Genomic DNA, 26,150 nt, shown 5'->3' with positions numbered 1-26,150 from the left:
GCTGTATTTATTGGTTACGCACTAATCCTTTTTTCGTTTTTTTTTTATGTATGACCATCGCATACGAGTCCGAGGGACTCGTCGTCTTCCGCATTCAGTGTTGGGCCAAAGCCCAACGAAATCTTCCTCTCGAGTCGGCCTACCCGCAGCCAAAAAATAAAAAAAGGAATTCTGGGCCGAGGCCCATAACAGTGGCAGTAACAGCAGCAGTCAGTCCGCAGTATATATTGAAATTTGCCGGGCTGAAGCCCAACAACAAACAGATCTTAGCAGTCCCAAAACGGACTGAACCCATTTAACTCATTTGCTCTTCTATATTTTTTGTGTGTGCATTTAATTTGTATTGCATGACTAACACTTAATTTAGATGAACCTTAGCGAAATTAGTGGGGTTTAGTTTTGATAATGAATAGCTAATTTAAGGAAAACTGATAATTAATTCCATAGTTTCATTTTCTTCTTTTGTATTAAATTATTTATAGTACCTATAATATTTATCTATATTAAAGCAATTGATTTTCAAGGGTGTGAAGCCACGGACACCTATTTTTGAATTATGTTTTCATTCTTACTATATTGAAAATCTTAAGGTATTATTGATATACAAATATGAACTCAAATATATTTCATAAACAACTCTTCAAGTTTGAATCAATCACGTACATCTTTAGCTAGGCCTAGTTAATAAACATAATAAAAAGGAGAAAGAAAAATCCTATCTTGTCCGTACTCTTAAAACAAAATTAGTCAAGGCCTCTCCTTTTGAGTTATTTTCAACTATGTTTAAAACGTTACATCTCTCGCGCTCTTTCAGTTTATAACTAAACTCTTTTATGTATATTATTATAACTAAACTCTTTTATGTATATTATTATTATTTCCTACAAGTCCTATTTTAAATAGCATTCTTATATATCTATTTATAACTTTAGCAACACTTACAAACTATTTTTCCAAACGTTTAAAATATTATACTTGTATTTTTTTTAGCTTAATTAACCCCCTAAGTCCGGTCGGTTAACCATTATTAATGGAATTTAGAGGATGCCTAATACCTTTCCTCTAGATTAGTTGAACCCGTACCTAGAATCTTTTTGGTTTCGTAGACTTTAAAATAAAATCAATGTTAGATAATAACTTTAATTAACCTTAGGTGCCCTAATTCACCGTAAATAATTAGGTGGCGACTCCCAACTTTAATTAACCCCGGAATTACCGGAATGTTGTAAACTATTTTGACTTAGGTTAAAATAGGGTATAACAGCCATGTCATTTATTTATTATGTACACTAAAATAAAATACTTAAAATATTTATACTTTAAAATAAGATAGAATAATGTGAAAAGAGATTAATGTCGTAAAAAAAAAAATATCAAATAGAGATCAAATAATGAATAAGGTAAATTAGTCAAATTATAATTCTAATCGACGTTTTCTTAAAAAATCATGCAAAAGACAACATGACAAGTAAAATGAGCTAAATCGAGAATATTTACCAAAAATTAAAAAATAGTGTTTCATCGTTTAAATAGAAAATCAATTTCTACTTTGTTTCGTTTTAAACATGTAAAATTAATTTAATAATTTGAATTAGAATTATCCCAATCAAAATTTGATAAAAAATAATAAGTATTTTACACCTTTAAATTAATCGAATTAAAATTGAAAGTATCAACTGATGCTTAAATATTGCTATTGTTTTATCTCAAAGAGAGGAAAATAGTTTCCTTTTAAACAAGTCTTCTCTTTTAAAAAATATTAATAAATTTGCCTACTTGGTATTCGTAGCAAACATTAATATAATAAAATTATATATATATATATATATATATATATATAGACTATATATTATGTTCAAAACATGATTAATATAACATTGTAGTTTGTGCTCCGTATCTAAAATTTTATTATATTAATGTTTGCTACGAATACAAAATCTGCAAATTTATTAATATTTTTTAAAAGAGAAGACTTGTTTAAAAGGAAACTATTTTCCTCTCTTTGAAATAAAACAATAGCAATATTTAAGCATCAGTTGATACTTTCAATTTTAATTCGATTAATTTAAAGGTGTAAAAAATACTTATTATTTTTTATCAAATTTTGATTTGGATAATTCTAATTCAAATTATTAAATTAATTTTACATGTTTAAAACGAAACAAAATAGAAATTGATTTTCTATTTAAACGATGAAATACTATTTTTTAATTTTTGGTAAATATTCTCGGTTTAGCTCATTTTACTTGTCATGTTGTCTTTTGCATGATTTTTTAAGAAAAAGTCGATTAGAATTATAATTTGACTAATTTACCTTATTCATTATTTGATCTCTATTTGATATATTTTTTTTTAATACATTAATCTCTTTTCACATTATTCTATCTTATTTTAAAATATAAATATTTTAAGTATATTTATTTTAGTGAACATAATAAATAAATGACATGGCGGAATAGCAAATACAACAGTTTAATATTTAGATTAGATCTCAAGCTAATATAAAAAAAAAAAAAAAACTGTATGTTTTGACTACTTAACTTTTTGAAGAAAAACAGTTTCATTTGCTCCCACTAATGGATTGATACGCACGTGGCAATGAATCCATCATTTTTGACTTAATGAGATACTTTGGAAATTAGTGTTTACTACGAATACAAAGTCTGTTTTTTTTTTACATTTTTTTTTTTAATATGGGGTTCACTTTTTTTTTTTTTTTGATATTGCTTGATTTTATTAATCTGGGGTCCATTTTTTATATTGCTTGGTGTTGTTTAGTATGGGGCCCACCCTTTTGGACATTATTAGTTTGCACTTTTTTTTTACATTGTTTGTTTTTTTAATATGGGATTCACTTTTTTTTTATATTGCTTGATTTTGTTAAAATGGAGTCCACTTTTTTCTCCCCGTGAGTTTGGAGATAGTGGGTTCCACTTTTTTTACTTTTTTTTTTTAATGTTCAAAACACGATTAATATAACATTGTATTTATGTTCCGTATCTAAAACTTTATTATATTAGTGTTTGCTACGAATACAAAGTCTGCACGTTTTTTTTTTTTTTTGAATTTGTTTGTTTTTTAATATGGGGTTCACTTTTTTTTATATTGCTTGATTTGGTTAATATGGGGTCCACTTTTTTCCCTCGTGAGTTTGGAGATGGTGGGTTCCACTTTTTTTACTTTTGTTTTTTTTTTAATATTGGTTGGTTTGTGTTTAATATGTGGGCCCACAATTAACATTGTAGTTTGTGCTCCGTATCTAAAACTTTATTATATTAGTGTTTGCTACGAATACAAAGTCTGCACGTTTTTTTTTTGACATTGTTTGTTTTTTTAATATGGGATTCACTCTTTTTTTTTATATTGCTTGATTTTGTTAATATGGGCCCACTTTTTTTTTCCCCGTGAATTTGGAGATGGCGGGTTCCACTTTTTTTACTTTTTTTTTTTTAATATTCAAAACACGATTAATATAACATTGTAGTTTGTGCTCCGTATCTAAAACTTTATTATATTAGTGTTTGCTACGAATACAAAGTCTGCACGTTTTTTTTTAATATGGGATTCACTTTTTTTTATATTGCTTGATTTTGTTAATATGGGGTCCACTTTTTTTTTCTCCGTGAATTTGGAGATGGTGGGTTCCACTTTTTTTACCTTTTTTTTTAATATTGGTTGGTTTGTGTTTAATATGTGGGCCCACAATTTTTTTTTGGGCCCACAAACGGACGACGAAAAAGTGCACCAACTGGTGCTTCTATTAGAAGTATGAGTTGGGGTGGTTTCGTCGTCCACCTCCGACTCATGTTTAAAAAAAAAAAAAAAGTGGACCTCATACTAAAAAAATCAAACAATATAAAAAATAAAAAATAAAAAGTGGACCCCACCACCTCCAAACTCATGTAAAAAAAAAAGTGGACCCCATGTTAAAAAAATCAAGCAATATCAAAAAAAAAAAAAAAAAGGTGCACCCCATATTAGAAAATCAAACAATATTCATGTAATTCAAAGTATCTCCATTAAGTCAATAATGGCGGATTTATTGCCACATGCGTATCAACCCATTAGTGGGAGCAAATGAAATTATTGTACAACAAAAAACGTGGACCTCATATTATTGCTTTTCTTCAAAAGGTTAAGTAGCCAAACCATACAATTTTTTTTTCTTTTCTTATATTAGCCTCAGATCTAATCTAGATATTTAACTGTTGTATTTGCTATTCCGCCATGTCATTTATTTGTTATGTTTACTAAAATAAATAGACTTAAAATATTTATATTTTAAAATAAGATAGAATTTAATTACTTTTTCATTTTTATTCTTACTCTAATAAATGTGAAAAGAGATCAATGACGTAAAAGAAAAAATAATATTAAATGGAGATCAAATAATAAATAAGGTAAATTAGTCAAATTATAATTCTAATTGGCGTTTCTTTAAAAATACATGCAAAAGACAACATGACAAGTAAAATGAGCTAAACTAAGAATATTCACCAAAAATTAAAAAATAGTAGTTCTTCGTTTAAATATAAAATCAAATTTCTACTTTGTTTCGTTTTAAACATGTAAAATTAATTTAATAATTTGAATTAAAATTATCTAAATCAAAATTTGATAAAAAAATAATAAGTATTGTTTAGGTTCAATCTACATACATTAACAATAAAATATTTTACATCTTTAAATTAATCGAATTAAAATTCAAAGTATCAGCTGATGCTTAAATATTGCTATTGTTTTGTCTCAAAGAGAGGAAAATAGTTATAATAAAGTTTTGGATACGGAGCACAAACTACAATGTTATATTAATCGTGTTTATATATATATATATATATATATATATATATATATATATATATATATATATATATATAAACAGTGCAAACTTATATATGTTTATTAGCAATATAAAATATATATATTATCACTACCCAAACACAACTACATACACATAGATACACTGTAATCTAAAGTGTTGGGCCCGTGTGCAGCACAAGCATATGCCATCTAGTACTGAACAAGAAGAAGAAATCATCTTTTCGGTCGTCCATTATTTTGTCCATTTCATTTGGTCAAACGAAAGAAGTCTAAATTATATTGAAATAGTTTTTTTTTTTTTTTTAGGAAAAACACCTTCTATTGGCTCGTCAATCGATATAACTCTAAAGCCCATAAGTTGTCATTACTTATTTCGATAAGCAGTTTTATCGAGACAAATTTTTAGAAAAGCATTTTTGAAGAAAAACAATTTGTGTATTCACCAATTCGTTTTCAGTAATTGATAAGTAAATTGTGTTTGGTCAATCTTAGTGCTTTTTGAATGTCAAATTATGAAAAAGGACAGTATCGTAGCTCGTTTTAGAAGTAGGACTATTTACATAGAGAAAATATTTAATATGGAAACCAAAACAATAAAAAGTGTTTGTATTTAATTGAATTATTATATATGCGTTAAATTAATGTGGGATAATTTGATAAATATAAATTTATGATAAGGATATTGCTTCTGCTTCTGCTTCTAGGAAGAAGTAGAAATTTATAGTTTCTTCCTAACAACATAAAATTGTTTTCGCTGCTCCTCAAAAGCATTTTCTTTTTGTTGGCCAAACACCTCAAATTAAAAAAAAAAAAAAAAAACTTTTGGAGAAAGAATGCTTTTAATCTTCAAGAAGGTTGCCAAAACAGGCTATAACTCACGATTTTTTCCTAATTATTTAGTAGAACAAAGTGTCAAATTCTTGAAGTGCTTTTAACCTTCAAGAAGGTTGCCAAAACAGGCTATAACTCGTGATTCTTTCCTAATTATTAGTAGAAAAAAATATCAATTTCTTGAAGTGCTTTTAACCTTCAAGAAGCTTGCCAAAACAGGCTATAGCTCGTGATTTTTTGTTGGCCAACCACATCAAATTAATTCTTTACAACTGTTCAAAAAAAAGACCTAACCCAATCTATCCAACCCGCCCATAAGCTTAGATAAAAGAATACGTTCTTGCATCGCTTTTTTCCAACATGTCTCTTTCTCGTATTATCTCCGGTTGGATTTAGACGAATGCCATCACTAAACTGCAAATCACCACCTAAAACTCCAACAGAGCTCGACCTAAATAAGGAGTAATAAGCATACAGAGTGAGAGTTTTTTGGAGCCAATAAGTGGATGGAGGATAATTTTGAAACAAATTCAATAATTTTGACCCTTCTTCGAAATAACTATTGAGCTGACATATTTTCTGGAGGACCGATACCCTAGAATTATTTTGGATAATCTTAGGTTTCAGCGAATGTGTACACATAATTGGAAGAATTTTGTTTATACTTTTTAAATTTCTACATTATTGGCACATATCTATAAGTAGAAGATAACCCTTAATAACTTCTTTATTAGTCAGTCAATGGTGTTATGGAATCCGAACTTCATATAATTTTACATTTAAGTACAACCATTCCTATATCCTATTTTTCAAAAATACAAGTCAAAATATGGTCTCAAGGGGTTTCATAGTATCCCAGTTGGTTGACATTCTCAACTTCCACGATATTGATGGGCGTTTGATTCTCCACCTTATCATCTCCATAAGCGTCCTTGATCGTTTTAGCCTCATTAGAATCCAATGTTCGAAAGAAGAATTCAAAGGCATTAAGAATTCAAAGGCATTCCAATATTTGTTTCTTGAAAAAAATAAGAGATCAGCTAAAGTAATGGACATATCCCTCATTCCCTTCTTCCTTATGAGAACAAATTTGTCTGCTGAGTAACAAAAAAATTGAGCTGAGTATTTGGAGAGTCAAGAAATTTATCTTTGTGCGCAGTTTCATTATATTATTAAACATTTGGAATACGAATTATTGTTCCTTTTAATACTACTAGCCTCTATAAACGTGCAGTTGCACGCTATTCTCAATCAATATCAATCATAACAAATACTTGGTAATCTTATTTGTACATTATATATACTATATAGATATATACTATATAGATAATCTTAGGCTCTTAGCTAGGTTATAGGAGTGCAATTTCTCTTCTTTTACTTTTTATTTTTTGTTATATGTTTCTTCATTTTGTTATAATGATAGCAACGGTGGATATAATTATTTTTTTTTATTATTTAACATTCTTTTGTAGAGAAAATCGTCAAATGCCCCCTCAACGTTTAGTCGGATTAATTATGACGCACCCAACCTTTACGGGTGACCTATTACCCCCTGATTATTTTTTAAATGGAATTATTACCCCCCTGAAACGCTACCACCAGATCTGTATTTGAGTGGTGAAATGCACGCGCCTGACATGTATTTTTTCACCTTTTTTATTTTTTACCTTTTACTTCTAATTTCGAAATTTCTACACCAAATAAAGCCAATCCATCACCAAATGAAGCGATTTTTCACCAAATCAACAATGCTATACTAAACAATACCAACAAACAAGGCTAAATGGACTTTTTTTTCCTATTTCTATCAAATGGGTACTGCAATTCTGGTTTTTCTTTCATTGTTTTTTTTTTTTCATCTTTTATGTCTTTGCTCACTCTTTAGGTGTATATGTATTTGTGGATGTTGAAGTATAAGGAAGTGTTTGGGGATGTTGAAATGGATGTAACAAAGAATTCCCCCAATAGTGAAATGATTGAGCTTTACCGGTGATGATGGGGTACCCTCTAATGGAGGATGCTGAAGAAGATGATAGTGGGGAAGGAGAGGAACTTGAGGATAGTATTAGGATTAGGACGGTGGGTGGGCAAGTTTTGGAGTTGGGTTTGGGTAAAAGAAGATGGGGGAAGTAATGAGTTAATTTTTAGAAAATTAATTGGCGCCAGTGGAGGGTGGTAGATGGCGGTGGACGGTGGCGGGCGGTGAAGAATAAAGGAATAAGAGAAAGAAAAAAAAAGATTAGGACGGTGGGTGGGCAAGTTTTGGAGTTGGGTTTGGGTAAAAGAAGGTGGGGGATGGGTTAATTTTTAGAAAAATAACTAGCGGCGATGGAGGATGGTGGACGACGGTGGATGGTGGTAGGCGGTGAGGAATAAGGGAATAAGAGGAAAAAAGAAGAGAGAGAGAGAATGAACAAAAAAAAAAACCTAAATAATACTTATAATTTTTTTTTAAACATTTTAATTTTCTTCTCACTCTCTCAAAGAGAGTGAACTACAATGTCTATGTCACCTCACCATCTAGGGGGATAATAATTCCGTTTAAAAAATAGTCAGGGGATAATAGGTCACTCGTAAAAGTTGGATGCGTCATAATTAATCCGACTAAACATTGAGGGGTCATTTGACGATTTTCTCTTCTTTTCTATAAGCAATTCATGTAATTAGAAATTAACTGTACCTGTCAATTGTAAGCCATTTATTTTCATATAATTTACCTTTAGGTCCAGCCTGAAGAATTCATACTCTTCTCACCATGTTTTCCTTTGTTAACAAACAAAATTGAAAACTACATTATGACAAACAATAAAATATAGGGATAAGGCACTAGTACCCCTGAACTTTGGCGAAAGTTGTTGTCACGCCCCGAATCATGGCCTGGACGTAACACGTCACTCGGTGCCTGACTGCATGTGACCGAGCGAACCACATGGCTTGCTGAACTATCATGAGGCATACATGAGCGGAAATATAATGTGAATGCATGTTAAGCCTTTATAAAACGTAATGAGTCATAATACTAAATAAAATACTTGTTAAACATGAGTGAGCCAAAATGGCTATACGACTCCAAATGTTTGGCATGACATAACTGACTTGTCTAGTCTATGAAACCTCTATCATGATCTGACTGGAAAACATACTTACTGGGACAAGGCCCCCAGCATACCTTAGATGCATAACTAAGCATAAAACAAAAGTCGACTAAACCCCGAATGAGATGGGGCTCACCAATAAACTGGTACGAGCAAATCCTACTGATCAGAAGCGTCGTTCTGTAAATCCGTACCTGCATCGTGAAATACAGGCCCCCGAGAAAATAAAAAGGGGACGTCAGCACATTGAATGTACTGGTATATAAAGCAACTGAAAGAAATAACATAGGACATGAATAACATGATAAGAACTGAAACTGAAAACCTGGACATGAATATGAGCATGAGTACATAAGCATGAAACTGAAACTGAGTACTGGAACTGAACATAAACATGAGTACTGTAAGCATGAGATAATCTGTAATAATCTGTAATAATCTGTAATAATGACATGAACCACCACGGGGAGAAACGTGGAGTCTGATCTCCGCCCGATCAGCTAAGCCATCTCGTACCTTGTCGGGGCACGAGACATGAACATGACATGAACTGTAATACCGACATGAACCACCACGGGGAGAAACGTGGAGTCTGATCTCTGCCCGATCAGCCAAGCTATCTCGTACCTTGCCGGGGCACGAGACATGAATCTGACATAAATGGATCCAAATCCCTCAATGGGGAAAATATGAAGGAATCGTCCTATCTGGGCGGAGCGATCCTTATCCTACGTTGGCATACGTAGTTTCAGGCTATCTTGAGCCTTCTCGGTATTAATACAACTCCCGAACATGAGAATAACGTAGTTGGCTAAGAAGCCCATGACTTTCGTGAATTAACTTGTACTTGTCTTGAAATCATGATTTCACGAAATAACTTGTAAACATGGTTTCATGCAATAATCTTGTAAACATGGTTTCATGAAATAACTTATAAAATAGTTTCATAAGATAACTTGTCATAGTCTTGCAAACATGTTCTTGATTCATGAGTAATAAGAATATTTCGAAATCATATATATAATTGACTTGAAAACATGCTTGTAACTTGCTAGATAAAATCATGAAGTTTCATGTAATCACATTGAGAACCCATGAGGAAGAATTCATGATTCATGGATTTAGCTAGGGTTCCTAATAACCGTAATGGAAGATTAGGAATACAACAACGAATATAGATACAAAATTCATGTACATAAATACTTAAATACGGGCTACCAATATGTTGGATTTAGTGCCCTAAGATTTGAACTTCATGGATATCAAGGAACGAAGCATGGGGAAGAACATAGAGATTCCCTCATGTGGATGGAAGTTCTACATACCTTAGTTGTTCCAAAACTTGAATTAAAGACTTGGATTTTGAAGAAGACTTCCTAAATCTTGATTCTTGAATCTTGAGATGGGTTTTCTTGAAAACCCTAGATTAGGAATGATTATTTCTTGTTTAGATTACAAGGATATATGTTAGAATTGAGTTGGAATAATTGGAATGGACTTACCTTGGTGTTCTTGATGTTGGAGGAGAGTAGGAGGTCGTTCTAGGGTTTGAGGGAATGAAAAATAATGACTTGAACTGATATAAACGAACATATAATGTTCTGGAAAATGCAGTTTACGTCCAGCACTGTGCTGGCCGTATTTCAAGTTTACGGGCCGTAAACTGCAATACGGTCCGTATTCTGTCATACGGACTGCACTGCCTCTCTTCAGTAAAATGGCCATAACTCTTTGCACAGATGTCCGTTTGACCCCCGTAAGATACCGTTGGAAAGGTATTTCAATGCTCTACAACTTTCATCAAGGAAGTTTTCTCAAATTCCAAACACGTTTTGAAATACGGGCCGTAAAGTACAATACGGTCCGTATTTAACCATATGACCTCAAAATGTCAAATTCCAGAATGTTCAGAAATTCTTGGTTTCAGTTTACGGGCACTGTTCATGGTCGTAAATTGGATTACGACCACTGTTCATGGGCGTAAACCACCATATCACAACTGAACGGAAAAATTTCAATTCCAACATTCTTTATCTGATGTTCTAAGTCTAGGATCGTGGTCAAAACCTTCATTAAAGGTACGGGGTGTTACAATATCTCCCCCTTGGGATCATTCGTCCTCGAATGATGGGTCATGGTTAAGGATATGGCTGGACATGGCTTGAATACATGAACGTGAAGAAACATGACATAGAACATGGAAAGCTGACATGACATAGTTTCATGAAAACATGAGTGCTAAAACTTGAGACATGAATAGAGAATACATGAACTTGCACGTGAAACGTGAGGCATGAATACATAAGGGACATTATAACTCTTCTCCAAAATGTCATTAAGCCATCATTAATTCGATACTCGTAATTCTTGCCCGACACACAACATATACCTTGCTTTCCTTAACAACTTTCGTCTCCTACCTCAAACGTTTTTGAAATCTCATTTAGAGTCATTACTTCTTACTCGTCAACATGTCGTATATGTCATACCCTTCGTGGGTCTATTCGCGGTACGCTAACGGGGAAATTTCCAAGGTGTAACATTCTTCCCTTTTTTTTTTTTTTTTTTTTTTTTTTTGGAGCATTCGTCCTCGAATGTTAAACATTCGGGATTCTACAAAAAAAATTTGCCAGAGTTTCCCCTGTAATATGGCACTACCAACCTGTCACAACAGCCCATAATATCATTGCCTCACAGAGCTACATCACAATAGCACTATAAATTGGCCACACAAGACCAAAAACATGAAAAGAAAGCTTACATACCTCAAAATCTGGGTGCTTCATCATAAATCTCTTCTGCGGGCTGAAACAAGTGCGGGTACTTGGATTTCATATCCTCCTCGGCTTCCCATGTAGCTTCCTCAACTTTCTGACTCCTCCACAGGACTTTTACTGAGGCTACTTCCTTAGTTCTCAACTTGCGAACTTGACGATCAAGAATGGCTATGGGGATCTCCTCATAAGTCAACCCATCCTTAACTGTTATAGTATCAGTAGGAACAACCAACGATGGGTCTCCTACACACTTTCTCAGCATGGACACATGAAATACAGGATGTACAACAGCTAAGTCTTGTGGCAACTCAAGTTCATAAGCTACTAGACCGACTTTTCGTAAAATTCTGTATGGTCCAATATATCTGGGACTGAGCTTCCCTTTCTTGCCAAATCTCATAACACCCTTCATGGGTGAGACTTTAAGGAACACCCAATCATCAACTGAAAATTCTAAATCCCTTCGTCTCACATCTGTATAAGACTTCTGGCGACTCTGAGCTGTTTTCAAACGCTCTTGTATTAACTTGACTTTCTCCATAGCTTGATAAACCAAATCTGGTCCTAACAACTCTGCTTCACCTACTTCGAACCAAGCAATAGGTGATCTGCACCTTCGCCCATACAGAGCTTCAAATGGTGCCATCCTAATACTAGCATGATAACTGTTATTATAAGAAAACTCAATGAGAGGCAAGTGATCATCCCAATTACCTTTGAAATCCAAGACGCATGCTCTCAACATATCCTCCAGAGTCTGAATAGTACGCTCTGCCTGGCCATCTGTTTGTGGATGAAAAGCTGTGCTGAGGTTCACCTTGGTACCCAATCCTTTCTGAAAGGATTTCCAGAAGTTTGCTGTAAACTGAGCACCACGATCTGAAATAATGGACACTGGTGTCCCATGCAATCTGACAATCTCATTAACATATAGCTTGGCATAATCTTCTGCTGAATATGTGGTCTTGACTGGCAAAAAGTGTGCAGACTTAGTAAGCCGGTCAACGATCACCCAAATAGAGTCATGTCTCTTAGCTGAACGAGGTAAACCCGATACAAAATCCATATTGATCATTTCCCATTTCCAGACAGGAATATCAATATTCTGAGCCAGGCCACCAGGCCTCTGGTGTTCGGCCTTCACCTGTTGACAATTCAGGCACTTAGCTACAAAATCTGCCACATTCTTCTTCATATCGTTCCATCAGTAAATCTCCTTGAGGTCATGATACATCTTAGTGGAACCTGGGTGAATGGAATACCTGGAATTGTGAGCTTCTGACATGATTCTCTCTCTGATCCCATCAACATCTGGAACGCATAATCTGCCTTGATATCTCAAGGTACCATTATCTCCCTCCTCAAAAGCTAAGGCTTTCTATTCTTGAATCCCCTCTTTCATCTGCAGCAAGTAGGAATCACCAAACTGCTTCTCTCTAACTTCTATGACTAAGGAGGAATAAGCCATGTTCTGGGAAATAACTCCACCCACTTCAGAGTCTGAAAGTCGAATTCCTAGTTTGGATAAGCAATGAACTTATTTCATCTTAGTTCTCTTGTCTACCTAAATCATGAACCATACTTCCCATACTTGATTTTTGATACTTCCTAAAATACTCATAGTACTGTTGTGCGCTAAGTCTATGACTAGCATCTTAAATATTAGAGTCTTGTGCAAGGGCACTACCCTTTTGACACATAACTGGGCATGATCTTATAGCTTTTATGCGACCGCCTAATCGATAGTAATTGAACTTGACAATATTCATTCGGCGATCATTCTACTCAATTCAGTATTCCTCTAAGATGAGGCATATTCCTTATGAAGACTATCTCATTATGCCAACTTAACTGAACTAAGGTTCTTCATATCTCATACTAACCCTTCGGGTCTTCAATTATCTCACTGGACTTATTGGAGATTTATGCATCTCCCCCTTAGACCAAGGCTAACATCTTATACTTACAAATTCTTCTCTTTTGATAGGATCCAATTAGCATTCCTTATCTTCTGTAATTCCTTTGTACTCTACAACATTGATGAATTTTTCGACTCCCACTTGAGCAATTTCTCATGGGGAAAAACTAAATTTACTTACATAAACGGTTGCTATTGTATTCATAACTGGCATACAACATCTTAATGACTTTACTCTGCTCACATTGTAAGTCTTAGGTCAGCCCCCTTTTGACAGCTCTTAAAGGCTATTCGTTTATAGTTTGCTCTTTTACGGTTTAGCTGGTTTCTTCTTCCACTAATCACTCTACTCCACGCTTAACGTAAGCCCTTGGTTTCTAACACACATTCGGATGTATCCGAACTGTCACCTACTCAAGGTGTTCATCTAAATAGGAAATCAAATCATATTTCTCAAAGTCAGTTGTACTCATAACTTAGTCAAATGTTATCATTACTATTGACATGGCTTTTCCAGACATATTACGAACTTATATCTCATTCTCCTTCTATTTCTAGGAAAAATATTTGGCAGAGTTTCCTCTGTATTTCTTACTATCACAAAAACCAGCACGCAGGAAATACCAACAATGCCTCACAAGGCCAACATGTATACATATATATCATATCATATCATAGCCACACAGGGCTCCCAATTTCAACAACAGTATAAAAATGATGAACTTACCTCATATGTCCAACTCAACTGTACCTGTTACAATTTCCTGTTTATTTCCCCTTTAAATCTTTAACAACAGATAGAGTGGGTCCTGATGACCTCTGGTAGAATACTGTCTGCCTCCACCTTCCTGAGATCCTCTATGATTTACCTTTCTTGTAGACTTAGCTCCTTTTCTAATTTCTCTAATATCCTCTTCCTGTGGTATCCCATTGTCCTTTCTCAAGAACATCATTATCATTCAACATACAATTCATTCCACTACACCCCTTGTCGGGCAACTTACATTGGATTCCACTTTCTATAGCACTTGAATTCTCATTCGTTACCAGCAAGTACTGCACAATTGTTCTCCCTATGGGTAAATATCCTTACTTGGACCTTGAATTACCTGTTCATCTCTTGCGCATTCGAAACGTACGAATTCGAGAGGAAGAGAAGTTACTTATTGCTCTAAGCTTCATGGCACGATCTAGAGTAGAAAGAAATGAGACAAATCCTGAATGTCTTGGTGGTCAACTGTTTATATGTATGGGGCCCTAACACATATAAAAGTGACCCCACTGGACACGGTTTCATAGACTCCCTAAAGACTCTTGAACCTAGGCTCTGATACCAAGTTTTGTCACGCCCCGAACCATGGCCTGGACGTAACACGGCACTCGGTGCCTGACTGCATGTGACCGAGCGAACCACATTGCTTGCTGAACTATCATGAGGCATACATGAGCGGAAATATAATGTGAATGCATGATGAGCCTTTATAAAACGTAATGAGTCATAATACTTAATAAAATACTTGTTAAACATGAGTGAGCCAAAATGGCTATACGACTCCAAATGTTTGGCATGACATAACTGACTTGTCTAGTCTATGAAACCTCTATCATGATCTGACTGGAAAACATACTTACTGGGACAAGGCCCCCAGCATACCTTAGATGCATAACTAAGCATAAAACAAAAGTCGACTAAACCCCGAATGAGATGGGGCTCACCAATAAACTGGTACGAGCAAATCCTACTGATCAGAAGCGTCGTTCTGTAAATCCGTACCTGCATCGTGAAATACAGGCCCCCGAGAAAATAAAAAGGGGACGTCAGCACATTGAATGTACTGGTATATAAAGCAACTGAAAGAAATAACATAGGACATGAATAACATGATAAGAACTGAAACTGAAAACCTGGACATGAACATGAGCATGAGTACATAAGCATGAAACTGAAACTGAGTACTGGAACTGAACATAAACATGAGTACTGTAAGCATGAGATAATCTGTAATAATCTGTAATAATCTGTAATAATGACATGAACCACCACGGGGAGAAACGTGGAGTCTGATCTCCGCCCGATCAGCTAAGCCATCTCGTACCTTGTCGGGGCACGAGACATGAACATGACATGAACTGTAATACCGACATGAACCACCACGGGGAGAAACGTGGAGTCTGATCTCTGCCCGATCAGCCAAGCTATCTCGTACCTTGCCGGGGCACGAGACATGAATCTGACATAAATGGATCCAAATCCCTCAATGGGGAAAATATGAAGGAATCGTCCTATCTGGGCGGAGCGATCCTTATCCTACGTTGGCATACGTAGTTTCAGGCTATCTTGAGCCTTCTCGGTATTAATACAACTCCCGAACATGAGAATAACGTAGTTGGCTAAGAAGCCCATGACTTTCGTGAATTAACTTGTACTTGTCTTGAAATCATGATTTCACGAAATAACTTGTAAACATGGTTTCATGCAATAATCTTGTAAACATGGTTTCATGAAATAACTTATAAAATAGTTTCATAAGATAACTTGTCATAGTCTTGCAAACATGTTCTTGATTCATGAGTAATAAGAATATTTCGAAATCATATATATAATTGACTTGAAAACATGCTTGTAACTTGCTAGATAAAATCATGAAGTTTCATGTAATCACATTGAGAACCCATGAGGAAGAATTCATGATTCATGGATTTAGCTAGGGTTCCTAATAACCGTAATGGAAGATTAGGAATACAACAACGAATATAGATACAAAATTCATGTACATAAATACTTAAATACGGGCTACCAATATGTTGGATTTAGTGCCCTAAGATTTGAACTTCATGGATATCAAGGAACGAAGCATGGGGAAGAACATAGAGATTCCCTCATGTGGATGGAAGTTCTACATACCTTAGTTGTTCCAAAACTTGAATTAAAGACTTGGATTTTGAAGAAGACTTCCTAAATCTTGATTCTTGAATCTTGAGATGGGTTTTCTTGAAAACCCTAGATTAGGAATGATTATTTCTTGTTTAGATTACAAGGATATATGTTAGAATTGAGTTGGAATAATTGGAATGGACTTACCTTGGTGTTCTTGATGTTGGAGGAGAGTAGGAGGTCGTTCTAGGGTTTGAGGGAATGAAAAATAATGACTTGAACTGATATAAACGAACATATAATGTTCTGGAAAATGCAGTTTACGTCCAGCACTGTGCTGGCCGTATTTCAAGTTTACGGGCCGTAAACTGCAATACGGTCCGTATTCTGTCATACGGACTGCACTGCCTCTCTTCAGTAAAATGGCCATAACTCTTTGCACAGATGTCCGTTTGACCCCCGTAAGATACCGTTGGAAAGGTATTTCAATGCTCTACAACTTTCATCAAGGAAGTTTTCTCAAATTCCAAACACGTTTTGAAATACGGGCCGTAAAGTACAATACGGTCCGTATTTAACCATATGACCTCAAAATGTCAAATTCCAGAATGTTCAGAAATTCTTGGTTTCAGTTTACGGGCACTGTTCATGGTCGTAAATTGGATTACGACCACTGTTCATGGGCGTAAACCACCATATCACAACTGAACGGAAAAATTTCAATTCCAACATTCTTTATCTGATGTTCTAAGTCTAGGATCGTGGTCAAAACCTTCATTAAAGGTACGGGGTGTTACAGTTGTTGCGATACACCTTATCTTTACTGGAGTCCTATTACCCCCTAATTTTTTTTCTGTATTTTTTTGCACCTTATGTGCTGGCGTGGAGGAGGGCGTGAGAACACGTCCTTCAAGCACGTGGGAACTTAAAAAAGGGCTCTAACCTATACGAAATGGCCGCATGTCGATCTATATTTAAGTTACAAATATTCTCTCTCCTCTCTCCTCCATGACTTTTGAAAAACCCTAGAGCAGCCATGGCTGCAACGCCCTCTCCCCAGCCTTTGGCTGTGGGAGAGACAAATCCAACCTCTAATACATCCATTTCTTATGCAAATCTCCTAAATCCTAAACAATTTGCCCAAGTTACCACAAAAACCATACTAAAACCCATCAAAACAGTTCATGGAGAACCTACTATCACGTTTTCAATAGAGGAAAGACAAGATTTTGCCATCGAAGAAGGATTGCATCAAGCAGTGGTGGTTAAATTATCTCATGGAGCGCCAGATTTAAAGGACTTAAGGTCACTTCTGCCAAAACATCTTGGTACCAAGGCCAATTGCTTAATTGGTTTACTTGCTCCAAGGCAAATCTTGTTGAGGTTTGACCAATATGAAGATTGTGTACTAGCTCTATCTCGCTCAGTTAACTATCTGCTCTACAATGGACAAGAACATCAATATAGGGTATTTCCATGGTCCATTGGATTTAATCCTAAGGAGGAAACGAATAAGGCTGTGGTATGGATTTCTTTACCTGATTTATCTCCTGATTTGTTTGCAAAGAAGTCTTTATTGTCTATAGCGTCTGCTGTTGGGAAACCAATAGCTATAGATAAAGCAACTCAAATTAAATCAAGACCTAGCACAGCTAGGGTAAAGGTCATACTCGATCTATTAGATAAGCTTCCAAATCGTATAAGGCTGCAGTTCGTGGATGGAAAATCTGGTAAAGTTGTCGAGATTTTCCAGGAGATTGTCTATGATAATTTGCCTTTGTATTGCAACTATTGTAAGCACCAAGGTCATGATGAAGGTAGTTGTCGTCTGTTATTGAAAAGACATAAAAATAACAATCAAGCTAATGGGGAAGATGATGGAAGTGTTGAAAAATTTCAAGGCGATTTGCGTACAATTTTAGATGTGAAAAAAAATAAAAAAGGGACTAATCAGGCAGTAAAAGGAGTAGATCTTTCGAGTCCCACTGTTAGTAATGAATTATTTGAAATTCAAAATAATGATGCGAATTTGAATGGTGTGTCGATTAGCAAAGCAGGGCAGCAACAACTTGGAAACGGAGGAACTAGTGCACTGGTTGCTTCCACTTATGAGCAAAATCGTGCATCAGGTGAAAATTATGGAAATAGAGGTGTCTCGGAGGTGCTTTCGCAAAATTCTGGGCAGCAGTTGACGACAGTTAGGGAAGCGGCGAAAGCGCAATCTGAAGTCGCAAACGTCGATCGAATTGAGGTAGTGGGTGCTGCCAATTCTGAGCAAAATCGTGCAGTCACAATGGAGGTTGATACAAGTAATATTGTTCATGAAATAGCTTCTGGAAAAGGAGGTGTATCAGAGAGTCCATTGCAAAATCGTGCAGCCACAATGGAGGCGGACTTGGATACTGGTTTAGTGTCAAAACCAGTTGGTGCTACAGTAGATAAATCGCCATTAATGGCTCTTAATATTGGTGCTACTGATATGGAAGAATTTGGTCAGCAATTAAATAGCAATGCAATTGAAAAAGCAGGGGCAACACCAAGAGTTGTGGTCGATGCGTCACGACTTGATTCGGGGCAAAAACTGATTGATACAGGTGATGTTAAAATTGCTGAAAAATCTGGGCAGCATGTTTTGCAAGTTGAAAACGAGAATGGAATTAAAAATTGGACATTGGTTGCACACAAAAATTCAGGCGGAAGTCGTATTGGCTCCTCAGCTAGTTCTCCAAGTCGGGGAAAGGGTGCGACAGGAAATGTTCAGTCGTGCATCGATCCTAATTTAATTCTACCAACTCAAAATGTTTTTGAACCATTGTCCAGTACTGAAAAATTTCAACTGGAGCAGTGTGTGGAGAAAAATAATACTTTTATGCAAGCTACAAACAATTTAATTGTTTCGGAGGAAAAACCAGGGGAAACGAGCCCTCATAGGTGGGCAGATTCAGTTGAGGAAGAGGAGCATATTACTTCTCCTCCTAGGAGTAAGTTAAGTCCTCAAGCACCCGTATTTGTGCCTTCAAGTAAGGCAAATCCATCTATGACAATTAGAGATACATTAAAGGTAATTGATAACTCTACCAAGAGCTTGTCCATTACCAACAAGGATATGGGAGTATTGGCAAAGAGCCCTGAGCTAAGAACTGTAGTTTCAGGAGTTAATTCAACTACAACTTATGATATTGACTTGGGCTATGACATGTTCGATGGGGATGATGAGGAGGATATGCTGGATATATGTTTTAATAAGGTGGCTAAGGATGGGGATCTCTCACCTAGGCAACAAAGAAGTGAAAGCAACAAAAGCAAAAAGAAGCCACATGGAAGACAACATAGTTGGGATGGTAAGGTGAACGAGGAATTTGTTCCAAGGCACCTACCAATGCGACTGGCAAAGCAGAATCATATGATAGTGTCAACAACTTTAACAAGATCCAATAAATCTCAGAAGAAGTGATGAACTATCAAGTGTTGTTAGACAGATTTGAAGAAGAAAACAAAAAGAAAATACTTCAAGTTACTTTAGACGGGCAAGCTATCTTTTTTAGGTCATACATATATAACATAAAGTTTGAGATTTCTCAAAAGGAGATTAATTTGGAGAAGTTGCAAAGAGTTGCCAGTTCAGGCATTCCTGATGGTGGGAGTTTGCGAGCAACAATTTGGAAGCTGTTATTGGGGTACTTACCTACTTCTCGTGACTTATGGGAAAAGGAGTTGACTGAGAGTCAACTAAAATATGTTAAGCTCAAAGAGGAGATTTTACTAAACCCTACAGTCAGAATTGTCAAGGAGAAAAGATAAAAGCTTGAGATTCCTTGTACACAATACTAGCAGTGAAGTTAGTGAGTCCCTTGAACGCTACAACATTTCTAAAGAGGATCATCCACTAAGCTTAGGTAAAACTAGTATATGGCATTAGTACTTTGAGTTTACAGAAATTTCGGAGCAGATAGACCGTGGTTTGCAGTGAACTCATCCAGATTTGGAGTTCTTCTCAGGAGAATCACCGCTATCTAGGAAGAATAGGGAATCAATGAGAAATATTCTTCTTTTGTTTGCAAAAGTGAACCCTGCGACTAGTTATGTACAAGGAATGAATGAGGTCTTGGCCCCATTGTACTATGTCTTCAGCACTGATAGTGATGAGCATAATGCTGCGGATCACGCTGCTCCTTACTCAGGAGTTTAGCTTGCATCATATCTTAAGGATCTGGGATACACTTTTGAGCGATCCCTTCGGCATTCAGGAAATGCTTTTAAGGATCTGTTGCGCTATGCTGATGTGTGTCAAAAGCAAATTACTGAGCGGTGATTTCACTGACAACTTAAAGCTTTTACAACATTTCCCTGAAGTAGATGTTGAGCACCTTCTCCAGATAGCACAGGGACTGACTTTGAACACATCGTCGTTCCATTCAACCGTGTAACACATCCAACTAAACAGGCCATTGCTCAAACATAAAATAAAATTGGAACTTCATGCACAGATGCCTTTCTTTAATCTACATTTTAATCCTTGTAATATCCACTCAATTAAATCAACTAGTGATTAGTTGTTCACTTGCAGTATTTTTATAGTAACCAAAGATTGTTCATTATTGTTACTCTAAAAATAGAATGTTATAATTTAATCAAGTCAAAAAAAAAAAAAAAAATGGCCGCATGTCAGTTCTAAAGCTGATTTTCAAGACAAGTGAGGGATGGCTCAGTGGTTAAGCACCTCCACCCACGATCCGTAGGTCCTGGGTTCGAGTCACACTGGAGGGGAAGTGTGGAAACACTATAAATCCTCCTAAATGGGGTGGGAAAAAAAAAAAAAAAAAAAAAAAAGCTGATTTTCAAGAGCTCGCCATCCCCATTTTATCACCCATTTTCAAGAGCTCCAAATCTATATTTTTTTACTCAAAATTCAACAAAAACTCAGCTAAATCCGCACCAAGCAAGCTCAAATGTCAACTACATCATCACCACACCCTTGTAATCAATTTGGCCAACAACCAGAATTTCGACAAACCCATTTTTTTTTTTTTTGTTCTTCAAGCTTTTTCAAGCTTCAACAATGGTGGATTCAAAATCTTTCTTCATTTTTGAATCTCATCAACAACTAAGGATCTAGAATGAGTTTAGCACTTGAATCTCAATTTTAAAACTTCGACAACCTCCGAATATGCTCAACACCTCTACTTCTTTTTAAAGTTCATACAAAAACAATAACAATAAGAATTGTCCTTTTCATTTTTCTAAATATAAAATAATATTTCCATTACATTTCGGAATTAAAAATAAAACAAAAAGGAAGAAAATGAAATAGATTTTTTTTAAAAAATAAAAAATATTGCAAATTGCACGTGACAGCGCATGTATTTCACTGCCTACCAAATGTTTGGTTCTCTATGCAACGTCAGCACTTAGGGTAGTATTTATTATACTTTTAAAATAGTTTCGGGGGATAATAGGACCCTAGTAAAGATAAGGTATGTCGCAACAAGTTTAGCCAAAATTCAAGGGGTATTAGTGTCTTATCCCTAAAATAAATCCCCTTTACAATAACTATTGATTTATTAATTTTTAGGCATAATACATACACATACCCTCAAACTTGGCCTCAGCTGGCAAGTATACCCTCCAACTTTGGGTGTGCACAAGTAGGCACCTCAACTTATATAAAATTGAACACGTAAATACAAATGTTGATGTGACACTGATGTGGCACGGACGTGGCACCTCCAAAATTTATGTGCCACATCAACATTTATGTTTACGTTTTCAACTTTATACAAGTTCAGGTGCCTACTTGTGCACACCCAAAATTGGAAGGCATACTTGCTGGAGGCCAAATTTGAGGGCCTATTTATATATTATGCCTAATTTTTAAGATTCCAAGTAATCTCTAAGGATATTAATTAAAATAAAATTATCTAACCAAGAGCAGAAACAATCATCTCTACCAAGAATCTAGTTGGTTCACCCGAAAACACATGAATTTTAACGCCCGAGATAGAAGTATTTCTAAGAGCAATGGAAAGAGCCAATTAATCACGAAGCTCAACACAAAGATAATCGGTATAAACTATGAACTTCTCTCAGTTCTCATGTTGTGCTCAAACAGCTGAAGAACTGGTAGCTTTTTTCTTTCCAATATTCATATAGCTCAGCTTCCTTTAGAGAAATAGCTAGGGTTTTGTCTCTGCACAGAAACTAGAAGAAAAATCTGCAACGATGTCAGACTACATGCATGATAGCATTCTGCCTGAAATCCTTTGTCGGCTGCCTGTCGAAAGCCTTTTACGATTCAGGTGTGTATCGAAGCAATGGTGTTCTCTCATTTCTTCTCCTCATTTCATCTCCACTCACCCATCTCACTCCCTATCAATCACTTCTAATGCCACTCCCCTTATCCTCCTTCGTCACTTCTCCTTGGAACCCTGGAACCAAGAACACTACTCAGTCTACTTTGACCGTTCAAAAACCGAAAATCTGACCCTTGTTAAAGAACTCAAGTTTCCCTTCAAGACTAGGTCTGGGCAGCACTTTAGAGTTGTGGGTTTATGTAATGGTCTATTTTGCCTTTCTGATGATATCGTGGAAGAAACGTGTGCTAGCATTCTCTAGAACCCGGCTATTCGCAGAAGTATCACCCTCTCTACCCCTCGTGTTCAGTTTGATTCATTCGGCCCTCCCAAGTTCTGCCTTGGATTTGGGTTTGATCAGATTACCCATGATCATAAAGTGGCGAGGATAGCCTATTTGCATGATAATTATGGTGCTAATACAATACTGCTACTTTAAGCACTCGTTTGTGGAAAACAGTTAACTCAAAGGACATTCATTGTAAAATTACTGAGCGTTTCTATACTAGTGTCTATTTAAGTGGGGCTATTCATTGGATTTCGTATACTGAGAATAAAGGTGGGAAATTCACTAATAGCATGTTGGTCTTTGACCTAAGTACAGAGAAATTTAGTGAAATAGGTGCAAATGACATGGCACATAAATTTTGAAGGTGCCACATAAGTGTCACGTGAGCATTCGTGTTTACTTGTTCAACTTTATATAAGTTGAAGTGTCTACTTGTGCACACCTAAAGTTGAAGGCATACTTGTCAGCTGAGGCCAAGTTTGAGGGCATATTTATATATTCTGCTAGATAAAAATGTTACAGGACTTATACTGAGCAACACATATCTGGATATTTTCATTAAATAAGTACGGGGACCAAAAATTAAATACCACAAATATAAGAGGCCAAAATTAAATACCAGTCCGTATGAAGGCCAATTGGTGCAAAAATTTGGATATAAACAGCAAAAAGGCCAGAGTTGTGCTTTTTGTTCAGTACTAGTAACACACTCCATAATCGGTATAAACTTTTCTCAGTTCTCAGTTCATATTTGTTGATGTGCTCATAAACCTTAAAATCCCTAGGGTTTTACCTTTCTTTGTTATCTTCTTCTCCATAGCAACCACAAGAAAATACTCCAACAATGTCAGACTATTTGCCTCCTAACTTGATAACTGCAATCCTTTGCAGGCTGCCTGTCGAAAGCCTTTTACGATTCAGGTGTGTTTCGAAGCAATGGTGTTCTCTTATATCGTCTCCTCATTTAATCTCCACTCACTTATCTCACTCGGGTTATCCCCTTTTGCTCCTTCGCCACCTTTCTACCAGAACCAAGAATCAAGAACACTACTCTGTTTACCTGGATTCTTTAAAAACTGAAAACTTTGCTCCTGTTAAAGAACTTAACTTTCCTTTCAAGACTAGGTCTGGAAATCAGTTTAGAGTTGTGGGGTTTTGTAATGGTTTGTTTTGTCTCTCTGATGATCTTTTTGGGTACACTTATACTATTGTTCTTTGGAATCCCGCTATTCGCAAAAGTGTCACCCTTCCTAAGCCTCGTGTTCACTTTGGTCCGTATGGGCCGTACATGTTTTGTCTTGGATTTGGGTTTGATAGGAAAAATTGTGATTTTAAGGTGGTGAGGATAGCTTATTTGCAGAACAAGTATGGTGCTTATTCAGTATTGCCTCCTGAAGTTGAGGTTTATAGTTTAAGTAGTGGTTTGTGGAGAACAGTTGACTCGAAGGACGTTCGTTGTAAGATTATTGAGTATTTCTATAGTAGTGTTTATCTAAATGGGGCTATTCACTGGATTTGTTGTGTTAAGAATGATGATGGGGAGTTTACTAGTAGCTTGTTGGTGTTTGATCTAACTGATGAGAAATTTAGTGAAATGTGTTTGCCACGAGAGCTAGTTCATGTTTCTCCATTGGATTTGTCTGTTAGCTTGTGTGAGGGTCAAATTTCTATGTTTTGGTATGAAAAGGGTCGTGATAATGGTGAATCGTGTGATTTCTGTGCTGTTTGGGTTATGAACCAGTATGGTGAAGTGGAATCGTGGACTAAGAAATTTGTAGTTGTTTTGGAGGGAGGGCTATCACATGCTATTGGGTTCAGGGGAAACGGGGAATTTCTGGTAGAGAAGTTTGTTGGGGATCTTATGTCATATGATCCCGAGAGAAAGGAATTTAAGGATCTTGGTATCCATGGTGGGAAAGATTCGTTTTTCTTGAGCCAATATGCTGAGAGTTTAGTGTTGCTTGACGGAAGCAGTGGGGCTGTATCTGATCCTTCCGTCGCATCTGATGCTGAAGAGACTGATTCTGGACTCAGTGAGGGGGGGCTGTTGCAGGAGTGGTATTGTAGTGCCCTTTACGCAAAAGTTAGTCTTTGTGATTAGCCTTATATTCGGTTCTCCGTGTGTTTTGCTTTTGACTAGCTATAAAAATCAAATCCTAGTGATACTAATTTGAAAACTGGTGCAGCATAGTTTGTGAGAATTATATAGTTTATCAACTGATATAGTAGTATTATGGAATGGTGAGGCAGCCTTGCCTCGTTGCATATGTTAGTTTGCTAGTAGTGAGTAGTGACCTTGTAATCAGTTCTACTATGCACCTCTTTTGCCATTCTGAAACTGATCTTTATTTTTGTTATATTTCTGGTTTTTCAGTTATTGCTTTTGTTGCGAAGTTACTTATTGCTTAGCATATATAAGAGTAGCTTTTCCTTGCCTCTCAAACCAAATATTTAGTCTAGCACGACAGATTACTCTTGCTTGCAGCCACTTAATCTAGGTCCACTGACTGTACCTAAGATTATTTATCCTTAACTAGTATGTGATTAGTTTGCTCCCAGATTACTGCATGAATGGATGTATCATACAAGAGGCTGATAGTTGTTGCTTCTTTGGTGCACTTAAGTGCAATATTTATGAACTATGCTTTTGAGATACCATCTATTGCAATTTCTTGCCCTGTTTTGTGCTGAAAAATGTATGTTCTTCTACTGTAATATAATTGCAAACAACATATGCATCAATCCTTTTCCTGTCCAGAGATTACTTTCTTGATGAGTTTGACACTTGTTTTGAAGCCGGACTAGAAATTCTCATTTGAAGGGAAAGATCATTTGACCATCAGTTTGACGTTTTATGCTATACCTCTATACTGTATACCATACTAGTTTAAACTAAATAGTTCAACTTCAACAATTCTAATCACACTAGACCAGGAATAAGCATCATATGAACTCTTGCCCAGCTATGATGTTTCACCGATCTTAACTTCCAACTCATCAAGAAGCTTTCCTAGATGATCTTTACTCTGTCTTGCTACTTCGGTGTTCTTCAACTTATCATCTCTGTCTTATGCTTTTTATAACTTACAATGATAGGCACTCACTAGATCAGGAGATTCTGCCATCTGAACAATTATTACACTTCTAATGAATTTAGAAACATACAAGGGATACTTCACGGGGATGCGGAATAT

The 26,150-nt window shown here is 35.9% G+C and overlaps 1 protein-coding gene and 1 pseudogene across 1 annotated transcript; both read left to right on the top strand.

The window, feature by feature from the left end:
* Window positions 1-19,770: 19,770 nt before the first annotated feature.
* On the top strand, window positions 19,771-21,792 carry LOC132619429 (uncharacterized; annotated as a pseudogene).
* A 1,867-nt stretch (window positions 21,793-23,659) lies between these two features.
* Window positions 23,660-25,345, top strand: LOC132617179 (F-box/kelch-repeat protein At3g06240-like). The gene has a single exon (XM_060332123.1). The coding sequence runs from the start codon at window positions 23,801-23,803 to the stop codon at window positions 25,055-25,057; it is 1,257 nt and encodes a 418-aa protein (XP_060188106.1). The 5' UTR covers window positions 23,660-23,800; the 3' UTR covers window positions 25,058-25,345.
* The last annotated feature ends 805 nt before the right edge of the window (window positions 25,346-26,150 follow it).

This window comes from Lycium barbarum, chromosome 11, assembly GCF_019175385.1.
Source record: "Lycium barbarum isolate Lr01 chromosome 11, ASM1917538v2, whole genome shotgun sequence".
Taxonomy (NCBI): Eukaryota; Viridiplantae; Streptophyta; class Magnoliopsida; order Solanales; family Solanaceae; genus Lycium; species Lycium barbarum.
The sequence above is the reverse complement of the archived record's forward strand: the minus strand, read 5'-3'. Positions and strand labels throughout refer to the sequence as shown.